Genomic DNA, 14,103 nt, shown 5'->3' on the forward strand with positions numbered 1-14,103 from the left:
CTGCAATTCAAAACCTGGACTTTTTTGTCTGAGAGATTTGCATCATAAAACTCTGCCCACAGCTGAAGGTCCTCTTCACGTGTTTATGCTTTTAAAATGTGATGATTGTGGCTAAGTGGAGAGCAGGGCCGTCCTTCAATCAGAGGATCGGCTGTTCAGTCGTTGCATGTCGATGTGTCCTTGAGCAAGACACTTATAATACTGTGTGTTGTGTAATATTGCTCCCGTAGCTGTGCCTACGGTGTAGAAATGTGATAGAATCTGAATTGTAAGTCGCTTTGGATAAAAGAGTCGAAATAACTGTGATGTAAAGATGACTAACTGAAATATACATTCACTTTCAAATAAGGCCGTGACCTCGACAAAACGACGTCTCCATTGTTGTCTCATGGTAATGTGTCATAACTGCACAATATTCATAACAATGTCAGTTCATTACAAACTGCAAAGGCAGAATCTGTTGGCATTTGTAGATGCGGTGTAGGTGTTACCTTTAAGTCGTGTTCCCTGAATGATGACATGAAATGACTGTTCTTCAAAGTTCTGGTGGAAACAGGAAGAATGCTTCTCAGTTATACAACTGATGTGATTTTCCATTTGGCCAATGAAAAGCTGCCAAATTCTAACATGACTGTCACTTTGGCCGTGGTTTGTGCGTGCCATCCCCAGAGTACAATCGTAAATGTTTTGGTTTACCGGTATTCAGGTTTATTCTGGAGTCAGGATTCTTATTTTGATGATTACTCAAAACAAATTACAATACATGTGAAAATATGAAGTTCGAAATGCATCCTGGTCGATCATTTCATTTCTTATTATTACATTACACTTCCGAAACTGATTCACAAAGTAAATACTTTCAAAGCCCCGAGTACACGCAACTCAAATAATCATAACTGAAATCTAGTAAATCTGTACAATTATCTATTAACATTTGTGATTAGATTTGAATCTAATTCCCTGATTCCTGATGAATTCCCTCAGCGTTTTCTTTTTTTGTGTTTTGCTGTTCTTTGCGAGACCACAAAGATCTTACAGGCCCCTTCCAACTTAATTACCTCGCATCGTCTTCCACTCGGGTCTGTGGAGCTTGTCGACTCTGGTGACCTCTGACCTGTCGTGCATTGTAGGTTTAGCCTGACGTATTGAAGGTGTTGCCATCTGTGCCGTGCCCCCCTATCCCTAGTCTCTCTCTGAGGACAAGTCCTCTGTGTCCAGGCCCACTGGGCTGGAAACGTTGCTTACAGTGGACTGTTTGTTTGGCTTTGTAAATGTCTCAGCCCTGGAGAAAGGATGGAGAGAAGAGAAGCAGGGCTCCTGGAGGACACTTGTGTTTGCTATTTAGTTTTCTCTCTTTCTGGTTAACAGTGCTCCAGAGGGCTGTGAGTCTCTGCACCTACGAGTTAACTTGTGACCCTGTGACCTCTGACACTATGTGTACCTAAACTGAACAATAGCTGTTTCCAAACTTTACGTGTGCTTGTTTATGTGTGTCGTATATGAACTGCCTCAAGCAACCAATATATTTCAAAGCGGCAAGACCAGTGGTGGTCAGAAACTCATTCAAATCGTTTTCCTTACAGTAAACATGTTATGAATTAAAAATGATCTAAAAACACACATTGTCATGCTTTAGTCACATTTTGTATTACATTTTTAAAACACAGATCAGTTGTGTTTGCTGATTTATAATGTAAAATATGCAGCAATCTTTCATGATAAAAAAAGATCTGTTTCAAAAAACTCCTTTTTAAGAATTAAAAATGTGCTTTTAAAGGAGCATGGGTCTCTTTTACTGGATCAACACAAACGAGACATGATGAAAAATAATTTAAAAAATGTAAATGCTAAAAAAATTGAAAACAAGAAATAATTTACGGATACACTTTTGAGGCAATCTAATGGGTTTCAAATATGTTTCAAAAACGGTAGAATTTTCTGAACCGACAGAGAAGCCTGTAGTCCGTTTATTGACATTTAGTCATTTTTAAAGATCAACAGTTGATGGCAGCATGAGGGTGCAACACATCTTCACAATGATGTGTCTGTACATTGAATGTTTAGCTTGTTTTAGCACCTAAATGAACATGTGAATATGTGAAACGGACTGAATTGGTAATCACTAGTTTATGGATTCATCTGGTCAGCTCTATGTCAGTGAGTGTCAGTGGTGGAAGAAGTATTCAGATATTTTAAGTAAAAGTAGCAATACAACACCATAAAAATACTCCAATACATGTTAAAGTCCTGGCTGTTCTGTAAAGCATCAAAAGCAAAATATCCTTGTGAAGCAGCACATTTCTATATCAATGGGTGGTTTCATCAAACATTTATATTAAATCTTAATCTACAAACTGCAGCTGTCAGTGCAGTGGAGTGGAAGTTTAAAGTAGCTTTAAATGGAAGTACAGTACTCAAGTAAAGTATGCGTGGAAGTATGCGTACCTGTAGTAAGTACTTACTTTCCACCACTGGGGTGTTTCAAGTGTGTGTGTCTGTGAGGCCTCTCCCAGGGTCTTTAGTTTGTTTCGTTGGCAGTGGTGCTTATTGTGTGAGTGGGTCTGTCAACCACAGGGCCCTACTGCACGGTGTGGTGACTGTACTCGGACTCAGTGGGAGCACCGGATGTCAGAGGATCTTGTCAAAGGTTTGAGGATTTAGAGCAGCAGCGCCAGCAAGTGCACAAGTGCACAAGTGCAAATCCGCCACTGTCATTCATTTTCCAGCCCTTTGCATGCCTGAAATTTCCACAAGCAGCTGCAGCTTTCACTGTGTCAATCCTGCTGACGTGTGACTGACGCTCGAGGGCGACTGTTAAATTGAGAACCATCTTTTTGAAGGAAATTTCTTCTGCGTGGTTTGAATGATTTCAGACGACCAGTGTACAAATCAACAGCTGAACCAGCTAACCCATGTCCCAAAGCTTTAACGGATGGCTTTGTGGCGTCCACACACACACACACACACACACATACACACGATCTCTGTGAGTGATTCTGTAGAAATGACATTACGAACCAGATGAGTTGGCCCAGATGTTTGTTTTGAAATGCTGATAGTGAGTGAATATTTTGTTCTTTGTGTTCTTACGGTGCACTGTGGCATTGGTGATGCATTGAATAACGTGCAGTAAATGATGCCTCTTGGGAGGCAGTACCAGGGACTTGGTGTGGTTTGACTGAGAGTACCAGAGGAGACAAGTACAACATATCACTCTAAGTAGGAAGACACTGCCACCTAGTGGGCAAAGGTCTGCAGAAACGTTTACTGCTGAAAAACTTGAGCAGACTTTTCTGGAAAAATGATGTCAACTGCGACAGGTTATACTGGAGAATCAAGTGGAACATGTGCACCAATAATTTAAAGGGATACATACAAATACATTTCACTCTTTACAGCCCAAAGCCTATTTCTTACTGTTTACTTTAACACCACAATTTACTTGAAGGTTTTTACTCGTACCAATTGTGAAACTGTGAAAGCAGTATTGGACATCAAATTCAGTGATCGTGATTACAAATCAGAAAGGGATTTAGAGTTAGCCCAACATTATTAAAGAAAACTGATTCACAAAGGTGTAAAAGTGGGAATCCTGTGTGGGAAGTCACAAAGTGTAAAGTGTCAAATGAACAGCTGTTAACCTCACTGTAGCATAATCTAACAGCAAATTAAAATGTTGCATTAGGAACACATCAGCAGACTGTCAAGTTATCACAAAGTTTCCAGGAGTGCACTCTCTCCATGCTTCTTCTGATAGGCTCCTAAAGTGCCCTCTTGTGGAAGAACTTGATAATTGCGTGCATGTGTAAGCAATTCCGTACATACAGTATGTAACGTGACATGAAGGAGAGCAGTGCAGATGATCTGTTGCAGCAATCACCATTTTAAACAATATATCCAGCACATAGATAATCTTTTCTCATGTTGCCTGCTGACGATAATGGCATCCCCTCAACATTTCAACAAGCCCCTCCCCACACTGATTCCTTTTATCTACAGTGTGTGTGTGTGTGTGTGTGTGTGTGTGTGTGTGAGCGTGTGTGTGTGTGTGTGTGTGTGTGTGTGTGTGTGTGTGTGTGTGTGTGTGTGTGTGTGTGTGTGTGTGTGTGTGTGTGTGTGTGTGTGTGCGTGTGTGATGCATCAGTCCACAGTGGTTCATAGTAGGTCAAATCGTGTCAGTTCCAGTACCGAAAATAACAACATATGGGCCACCTGACTGAGAACTGCTTTCATCTTCTTTTTTTGGTGTCAATAACAGTCTATTGCAGATAATGTATATATTCTTGATGTATGAGTATTGGTTTTTATTACCCACTTTGAATCTTATTTCCCCCTTTCTCTCTGGTTGTCTACCTGTCTATATAGTAAGTGAATAGTTTTGCTGTACAGCAGTTTTGTTTCGGTCAGACTCCCTATTGGTTTGTCTACTCTTTTCATGTCTCTCCTTGACTTCTTATCTGCTTACCTGCACTTAACTTCTTGTCGTAGTCTTTTCTAGGTCAATGCTCTGCGGGTGTGTTCTGGAGGAGAAGCAGTCCCTGACCAATGAGACCGGACAACTGCAGGACCTGACCGATAAACAGAGCACACTAACGGGAGAGATCAGACACATGAAGGACCTGCTGGATGTCGAGGAGAGGAAGGTTAAAGTCCTGCCGAAGAAGGTAAGCGAGTCCAGAGTTTGCTGGGAGTGACATGCCCACAAAGAATGATCACCCGATAACATATCAGTGTTGTGTTTTCAGCCTGTGCAGTTTATAGTTGGGATCAGGGTTGGTTATACTCTGTCAATGACTGTAATCTATTCCTTTTCTACATTTCCCAGGAAAACCTAGTGCTCATTGAATTAAATCACTTCTACGCGGCAACAAAGAAGTGAAGATATTTGATCATTGGCTGGTTTGTTGACTGTCACCACATCACTTTACCTGGTTAAATAGACATATTGATGACTTTTAGAAAGGTTAGCTATTTAGACAGGGCCTGTGGCCCCCTGAGGTGGACATGGTGGCAATTCCTCTATAGACCAAATACACACATATAAAGGTCCTCTCAACTTCCTTGTTTCCTATCATGTCCTCAAATTAGATCTCCCCACATGAGGGAGCCTGAATGTTCGTATTGTTCTGATAGTTGTAGTCTACTTATAACATTGAATGTAAATGCATTTATTCGGTCTCATTTACAAAATGATTTACATATACGTTTTCAAAAACAAATAAAAGTAGTTGTGATTGATCAAACGTATATCTCTTTGAAATGGCGGATTAACCTAATCAGGATAAAATGAGGTGATGCAGAAATGGCAGTAAAAATGGTCATAATTCACTCTTCTTGTGATCTATAGATAAGACCTGTTGTGAATGGGGTCACAGTGGTTTGTCATTTTTTAAAACTGGTTCCTGAGTATTTCTCCCACATGGGACCAACACTCCCCAATCTTACAGCCTTTGTGAAGAGACCAAACCTGGCTGAAATGTAATACCCACTATCCCAGGTCTGGTTGACTGTGTGTTTAAAAGTAGGGCATCCTCATGTTCCTTCACCTTTTTACTCACCATGACAAAGAGGACAGCTTGTTTCGGGGCGCTGCAGTTCAAAAGCTGGACCTTAGTTGGTAACTTGCTTTTCTTGTTGCTTCTTGGAACAATATGTGTTGGTAAGCTATTTACACTGTAAAATTAATTACAAAACAATTTTAAACTTTTTTGTGCTGTTTGACAGCGTTGTGTGTCATATTGACTTTCTATGATCACACCAGAACAAGTATTGTCATTCTACAGTTAAATGTAATTTGCATTGTTTATTTATTATTTGATAATAATGTAAGAAAACTGTTTCTAAACGTGTCGCGGTGACCATGAAGTGTTGTAGAGAAAACAGACATTTGTAATTTATATATATTTCTTGGTCAAACAAGACAAGTTGTGTTTTGCGAATGCGAGCGCAACAGCAGTTATGAACACATCCAATTAATGCCAAGCTATCTGTGGCCAAACACAGCGTTGACTCACATGGACCACGTTATTATCTCTCTTCTAAAAGAAAGTTGTTCTTGGAAATGGAGAGCACAAAATGAAGTGGTAGCACACAAGTTGGGATATAGAAAAGTGGGAAAAGTTAATGTTATGGCACTGAAATTCTTCAACTGCAATGAACATCACAATAGCCACGTTTATTTGTAAGACAGGCATTGTTTATTCAAAGCTGCCCTGTATCCGGAAGTACCTTCACTGTACTTTGTATTCTTTGTATTCTTCTTATCAATGTGTTGCTTTTTTCTCTTCGGAGGTTTCGAATTTCAAATCTCTAATGTTTCAAACATGCAAGTTTACAATAAACAATGAAAAGTAATAGGATCAGAGATGCTGCAATTGTATTCTGTTGGTTTAACCTTTACCAAATGTCTCAGGTTCTCAGGGGGAGTGTAGGTCGGGTAGAGGAGCCGCCTCCAGGTCATCTGAGGATCAACCACTCCTACAGACTCCACATGACGTCAACATGACAGAAAACAATGCCAGAATAAGAAGAAGCAGCTCTCCCGACACGGAGGAATCAGTTTTGCCTCCAAAGTTTCTGAACGCGTCTCATCTTTCTTCTCTTAAAGATCTGGTGTCAGACAAGAAAATCACAGGTTGCGAGACTTTACCAAACCTCTTCACTCAACTCAAAACAGCATGATGAAATAAAAAAAAAAAAATGTTATCGGTCAACTGAACACAAGTTGACCTGGAGTACTTTTAGCAAATACGTTGTCATGTTTGTTTCCCTTTGCTCCAGTGTCAGATGGGTACAGAGCAAAAACATCAGCAATATTTAGCATTTAAAAAAGGTAATTCTGCACCAGTATTTGTCCAATTTAAAACTTTTATTCGTTTGAGAAAGGCAGTGAGTCATATCAGCTCTAGCAGTGTTTAAATAAACGCCGCACTTGTTCGGGAAATTCACTGAATCAAAAGCACTTTAACAGTCCACTCTAGGTCGAAACACTGCACTACAGCTGTAAAGCCTTTGGTGGTGGGACACAGGGTGCACCATTTTCAACCACAAGATGGCAGCAAAAGCATGATAAAAGATGTGATGCTTGAGGGATTTTGTATTCTTTATTAAACCAGTCAGACAGAGAGAAATGTTGTTGAACAGGTGCAGACACTTAAAGATAGCAACTGTAACCATAAAGAGAACAGAAGACAGGAGGAAGCAGTATAGTCCGCCATTGGGAGCTTTACCACAGCTCACACATCCCTCCATCATTGGTCACTAAAAACCTTAATTTTCCTTTTCCTTTCTTGTATATGCTTGTGATTTATTCATAACGGAAAGGACATTTGTTGCTGTGAGTATGAAATGTGGTCTGACTTGGAAAACTCTGGGATGTACAGTATTACCAAGTTAAAGATGAATGTATTTACTTTCCAGAAATGAATGAATCTTACTGGTCAAATTACTGAAGAATTCGATTTTTTTTAGAAATAGTGAAATAGTGAACATCCTCCAGCCTACCAGAGACAAAATAACTGGTTGATATCTGATATTTGATTAATGACCAAAATCACCAATATACCAGTCAGTCCAATATATCCCAGATTGCAACAATTATTTAGCCCAGGTCTGAATACATACGCTCAAAACAGTTGTGTGTCATTTTTTTGGCACATTTAAATTCATGATTGACAATTTCACCAAAGCTTGTTTTTATATTATCACTATAGAGCAATTCATTGAGAACTTCTCTCTCTTTTTTTTGCAGTTCGCTTAGCTCTCCGTGTCTCTCTCACTGGTCCAAGTGAGCTTCTTGACCCTCAGCTCCTCCTTCACCTGAACAAAGAGGTCAGTAAGTTATCTAACACACTTAAATATCTTGAAATGCATAGAAATGGGAATTGTGTTCTTTAAAACATTTAAAAATGTAAAAAGTATTGTGATTTCAGAGCGAGCTGCTATACAGCTTTCCCTTGTTGTAAAACAATGTTTGGTGGATGTAGTTTGGAGGGATTGTACAGAGTTACGTCATTATTAGTGAAGATTAAAAAGAATATCAACAGTTAAGAAGCGAAGCAGTAACCCCAGTCAGTCAGTTGGACTGTAGGCTAATGACATGAGATACTGTTTGAAGAAAAGCCAAACAACAAACACAACGCCCAGCTAATCAAAGTGCAGCAAGTCTAAAGGCCAGAGGCCCAATCCTCTGTGTTGGCTTTGATCAGATTTTATGGTTTCATCATTTATTCCGAAGTAAACAATGAGTCAATCCCACACAGGCTGAGTAGATGAAGTAATTTTATTTTGAAGTCATTGAATTTCAATTCATGAACTCAGTGGAAAATCAGACAAACAGCAGATTGTAATTAAAGACGGTGGATTAGAGGATTAGAGTCTCAGGAGCTCAGCCTGCTGATGTAGTGGGGGTTTAAGGGTGAAAGCCATTTTTCATCTTACAAAGAAGTCAAAGTTGACTGCTAATTGAAAATGTTGAAGTTGGTGCTTATGACTGTTCTCGCTTTGTTTCTTCTGTTCTATGAAAAGCCAGGAATCTACAACATTGGAAGGAAGGCAGGACTCTTTTCAATGAGAATAGTGGGAATAAAGAGAGTGACCTCCGCACCCTGATTTCATCATCTAAAATCTATCCCACAATCTTTTTATTTATGAGAAATCATTTTTTTAACTTTCTTCTTTGTTGTTGTATGATGTTTAATGTGAGTTTAACTTTTGTGTTTAGTTTAGTCATCCATTGAAGTTGTTTGTTGATATTTTACATTATTTTTAATGTGTGATTGTGTTAATATACTATGCCTATCGCTGATACATTTCTTGCTCTTTAAACATCTTGACACCTTTTCATTTTTGACCTTTTTTACTTTTTGTTTTCTGTCACCCAAACATAAACAAACAAGCAGTCTAGATTTTGATGCTTCATTATAGAATTATACGTTTAATATTTCATAAAAAAGTATCCAAAAATATATATAATTCATCTTTTGTAGGCTTTTGTGGCTCGTTGCTGTGAGTATATTCTGTTTTTCCAGGTATCTCGCTTTCCTGAATATCTATTTTATTGTGTGTGAAATATATGTATATATATATGAAACAACTTTTCAAACAACGTTTTATATTTAGTTTAGTCATCCAATAAAGTTGAAGAACTTAATTATCTTGAAACAAGCCGATGTTGTATACAGTCATGACTGTTGGCCCCGCCCACCAAATGGACCAGCCAATAGACATCGACGCTGAGTCTTTAGGCCCGCCCTCCTTGCTGGTGACCGTGAGGAAGTTTTCTTTTAAGAGGGTAGTGACTAGCTTGACAGCTCGCGGTAAATAAAACGGATCAACGGATAAAAAGGATGGCAGCCTTCCTTGAGTCCACGCTGCCCGAGGAGGAGAGGGAGTTTCAGAAGATTATAGCTTTGACCGGAGGTAAAGAGCGGATTTATTTGGTGAGCGATACCTGTACAAGTAAAGAGGTCGACGGGGATGACGCTGGAATATTGCAGGAGTTCATCCGTGAAATGTTCGCCAGCAGCAGCCCGGCGAACAACAATGGACAGACCCAACCCGCTTCGTTAAACAGTAACGGAGAGACTGCCAGTGTGAACCCCATGTGCGGCAAGCCAGAGAGTGTTAAAAGCAATGACATGCCTTTAACAGCGAGGTCCAATGATTTGGATTTGAGAGCATGTCCGGGGGAAGAGGACGGGGACAAGGTGAAGAAGCCAACGCGCGATGGCAACGCTCAGAGAACAGCAACAAGGAGGGCGAACATTTCCAGCCTAAAGCGAATCATAGACTCTCCTATCATCATATTCATCTTCAGACAGACATTCATCAGCAAACAATCCAACGAACTGTGCTTAAAAGAGACACTGAAGGACGTAAAGGCACGCACGAAACATGCCAGAAACGCCCGACCAGCTCTGATTGGATTAATACGCACGAGACAGGAGAGCGCCGAGACTCACCAGTGTGCGCAACTGCTAGAGCGCCTGATCCGCGCAGTGTTCCACAAACAGTCACCAGAGACTGTATGGGTCGGCAGTTTCATCCCGAAGACAGAGGCCAAAATGCTCAGCATCAAGAAAAACGCCTGCAAAGTGATATGCTCATCTCAAACAGCAGGTGTAATAACATACATCACCCACGTTCTTTTGAGTTGTACACGTATCAATCCACTGCAGATAATATATGCATCCTGCAAGTGTGTAGGCTTTACTATAATGTAACTCTTTTTATCTCGTTTGCTCAAGCACACGTCAGCAGTGTAGATCTGTCAATTTGGAGTTTGAACCTTGGTGTGTTTAACCAGGCCACCATGCAGATTTGATGAAGCATAAAATATTAGATTGCCAAAATTAAGAACTACAGATTGACTTGTTTAAAAACACATTAAAGGGAAGACTACTGTACAGATATATCACACGCCTACAACTCATTTACATAATTACTGCTGATTAAATTAGAATTAACATAGAAGTGACTAAATGAATATGATATTCATATTATAGTAGACACATTTACCTATGATAAGATCATTGTAAGCTCAGTAATGAGCACTGCAGTGTGAGAATAGTTGGCAAACACTGTAGTGATTTGTGTTAGTGCACTCCACTTGGTCAATCCACGAGATTCACATTTTTCTTCCCGGGCATGGCTGCAAAGGCCCGGGACCAAAAGGAGCATTCATGAAACAATCAGACCCTTAGATAAGCTGCCAAATTGTTAAACGCTCATTATTGCCTTTCAGATAATACTGGGGATAGAGGGAACCAGCTTTTCTGGCCATTCCAATGCTTGTTCTGGGCTCAGAGAAGAGGCCAGGCCACCAACTCCTCATCCGGGCAAAGAGGTAGCAGTATCGTTCCAAAGTTCAGACTGAGCGATGAAGACATTTCCATTTCCACAGGATTCTTTCAACTCGTCTTTTCTTCATCCAAATTCTAAACTAACTTAGTTCAGGGATGCAGTAGACTGTAGCCTAACCCAAAGCACTACATGGGCAAAAGGCATAGCTACAGGCTGCCAGTCTAACACGTGACCAACAGCTAACCAAAGACATTAGCACATTTACTCTTCATGGGCTTGTCTTTGGATCAGATTTTATGCAGTGAGGATCAACAAAACAAATGTATTTTGCATTTCAGTAAAACACTGTCTAACCTTTTTCAGAAATTTAAGAAATAGTTTTCCTCTCACTAACACTGATATATATATATATATATATATATATATATATATAATTTATTTCATTATAAGTAACATTGCTTTTCAGGTGACACTGGAAGTAAAGAGGAAGGCATCCCTCTGAAAATCAGCTCGTTGTCTGCTGGACCTCATGTGAATGAAGAGTCAGCTGGAGGAGACAGCTGATGTCATGACACATGGCCTGCAGACAATCCTGTTTTAACTGTGACGAAAGGGTTAGCCTCACAGTGATAGAGCCTTACTACATGTTAGTGTTTCTTCATAGTGCTCAATAATCCCACTGCTGAGCTATCATGATTGTTGTCAAATCCGTCCTGCTGATTTACACATCGTCTCTGATGCACAAATGCTAAAATGTATTTAATGTGTTTGGGCTGATGCTTATTCAGTCATATGAACTGTATTGCATCATTTAACACCACTTTTGAGACCTACAGAGATGTGTCTGTTATTTTAGTACATGTTGAAACCACAGTATGATGAGTTTAAAGCAAAAGCTCATGACATAAGTAGGCCTACACCATTAACATGATGCATAGAACAGGGCTGGGTCTTAAGTGAGTCTTCATCAATAGAGACCAAGCAGCTTCTTTTTCCTGCTGAGGTGCCTCAGAATGTGAATCCAGTGATGCTGAAGTACTGTGAATCTTTTCTCCTTTTTCATGTTAATTTGTTAGAATGATGTGCCTTAGATGAGTGCTAATGACAAAAGCATTATCTGCAATAGAAGTGGATGAAACTACTTTTCACAATTTATGTATTTATGTAGGATATTCATTTGTAAATAAACACATAAGCTTTTGTGAGTGTGCAGCTCTCTTTATATGGACATTCACTGTCAATTCTTTTAGACTTGTGTGGAAATTTGGTTGAAAACTCAGTATCAATTCCTTAATTAACACTGTACTGTCAAATATGTATTTATTATTACTGAAATGACAGCCACATTGTACCTTTGATTTCTGTAAACCTATCATGGATGTAGGTCATGGATCCATGTATGAAGAGAAGAACAGCAGTCATCTCCAAAGCCTTCCGTGCCAAAGAGCCAACTGATAGACCTCCTTTGAAAAAGCCAGTCCATAAATCGAATATTTTCAACATCATCTCCATGATTTTTTTTAAGTGCGATTGACAATTGTAAGATCGTATTCTATATTATTGGAGTCCTATTTATTGATATCAAAACCAGGAGGATATTATATTAATAATATTATATGTCTGCGCTTTAATCAGGCGTAAAAAAGGCCAGCCAACACTAAGGTCCTCTGGAAGGGGACTTGCGGCATTGGGCAAAAAGAAGGTAGCCGAGTCTGCGATTGTCCCCACTGTTGTGAATTTTCAGATACGACAAATCTTTTCTTTTCATTATCTCTCCGAAAAAGCGCACGGAATTCCACTGTTGAACAAGAATCGTGGGGCTGAGGAGGGAATAAAGAGCCAATCATGATAACATCTGCCGGTAAGTCGTAAAAGGTGCTTTTATTTTGCTAGCTGCAACTGTAGCTAGCCGCCATTGATTTAGCTGAGTCACACGGCTAATGTAGCAGTTGTCAGTCAGTCGTTAACCGGCAATAGCTTATAAACCCACCATCAGGAGGGACGAACACCTTGAAATGTGACTTTGCTAAACCTAGGCGACGGTTCTGATTACTGCAAGGCTGTTTTAAATACAGTAATTCGCAATAAGTTATCGTAACGTCGATGCTAACAGTCAAGTCATCAGTAGCATTGCACTATACATGATCTTAGCTCTACAGCCTTGATAAGATGTTAATGTTTTTATGGACAGGAACGTTTTTCATCTTGAAAATAATTATCAAATAATTATTTTACTATTATAATAAACTTTTGATCAAATCCTGACATCTTATGATTATAGACATACTGTATTTCAACCGAATAATGTGCTAATAGTTTTTGTTTCTCTCCTTTTCTAGCTGGAATTATTTCCCTCCTTGATGAGGAGGAGCCACAACTCAAGGTAAGCTCTGGTTTGAGAGTGCCTGAATATGGCAACCTCATATAGTGATTATGTAACGTCAGATCATATCTTGTCAAACAGAAGTAAAGAGATTACATGTGAGTGTGTTTTTTTACTTGTTTGTAGAAGCACACACTTTAGTACACTGGCTTTCCATGGGAGGTCTCACAAATAGCCATTAATAACGCTCTCAAACTAATTTAAATGTATTAATGTACGGTATATCAGATTAAAGAGTGGCTCCTGGAGGTTTCTTTAGATGTTTGGAGTATGGCATCTTGTTCTCTATGTACCCAAAAGGAGGCACATACTGCATCATGGCTAATAAAGACTTTCATTGGTCTGTCTGTCCTCCACATGCATTAATTGATTTGACTTCCAATGCATGATGGGTCAGGAAGAAAAAGGTTAACGCAACAACATGTCTTTTTCCCATTGCAGGAGTTTGCTCTGCAGAAGCTAGATGCCATTGTGAATGACTTCTGGGCTGAGATTTCAGGATCTGTCGATAAAATGTAAGTATTACTATCGATAAGCAATGGACACTATAACCCTATCTGACATAAGAATGATACATCAGGAAGCAATAACATCAACTCTTTAGTTTTATTCTTTCTATATCTTCAGTTGGGAGAAAGATCTAGAAATCTATCTTGACACTGAATGCACAGGGTGCAATGTGCCTCATAGTCACCAGTAGTTTACTGAATATTCTTTCAGTGCTTATGAAGCAGATCTCGGCATCCTTCGTGATTTGGTTTTTGGTTTTCTTCTTGATTTGGTTTGCTGGTAAAAACTGCTCTGTGGGACAGATGCATATAATGTAGAAGTGATCATTTACACTTAATAGTTAATACAAAAAGATCTCTTTTTGGTTAAGATTGTCAGCGTTATGTAACCATCTGTTGTCTTCTCCC

General features: G+C 39.5%; 2 protein-coding genes across 2 annotated transcripts in view; both read left to right on the plus strand.

The window, feature by feature from the left end:
* Window positions 1-9,347: 9,347 nt before the first annotated feature.
* Window positions 9,348-11,882, plus strand: LOC306776018 (uncharacterized protein; the record flags this gene model as incomplete). The annotated part of the gene is made up of 3 exons (XM_079266607.1): window positions 9,348-10,119; window positions 10,745-10,846; window positions 11,270-11,882. The coding sequence occupies 3 exons, from the start codon at window positions 9,348-9,350 to the stop codon at window positions 11,365-11,367; spliced, it is 972 nt and encodes a 323-aa protein (XP_079122733.1). The 3' UTR covers window positions 11,368-11,882.
* Window positions 11,883-12,483: 601 nt separating this feature from the next.
* The window catches only part of psmd1 (proteasome 26S subunit, non-ATPase 1), a 37,290-nt gene continuing 35,670 nt past the window's right edge, over window positions 12,484-14,103 (plus strand). Inside the window, exons 1-3 of the mRNA XM_079267530.1 lie at window positions 12,484-12,664; window positions 13,143-13,186; window positions 13,628-13,701. Of these exons, the coding sequence (XP_079123656.1) occupies window positions 12,649-12,664; window positions 13,143-13,186; window positions 13,628-13,701 (134 nt within the window). The 5' untranslated portion in view covers window positions 12,484-12,648. The remainder of the gene's footprint in view (window positions 12,665-13,142; window positions 13,187-13,627; window positions 13,702-14,103) is intronic.

This window comes from Melanostigma gelatinosum (genome assembly GCF_949748355.1).
Source record: "Melanostigma gelatinosum genome assembly, chromosome: 4".
In the NCBI taxonomy this organism is placed as follows: Eukaryota; Metazoa; Chordata; class Actinopteri; order Perciformes; family Zoarcidae; genus Melanostigma; species Melanostigma gelatinosum.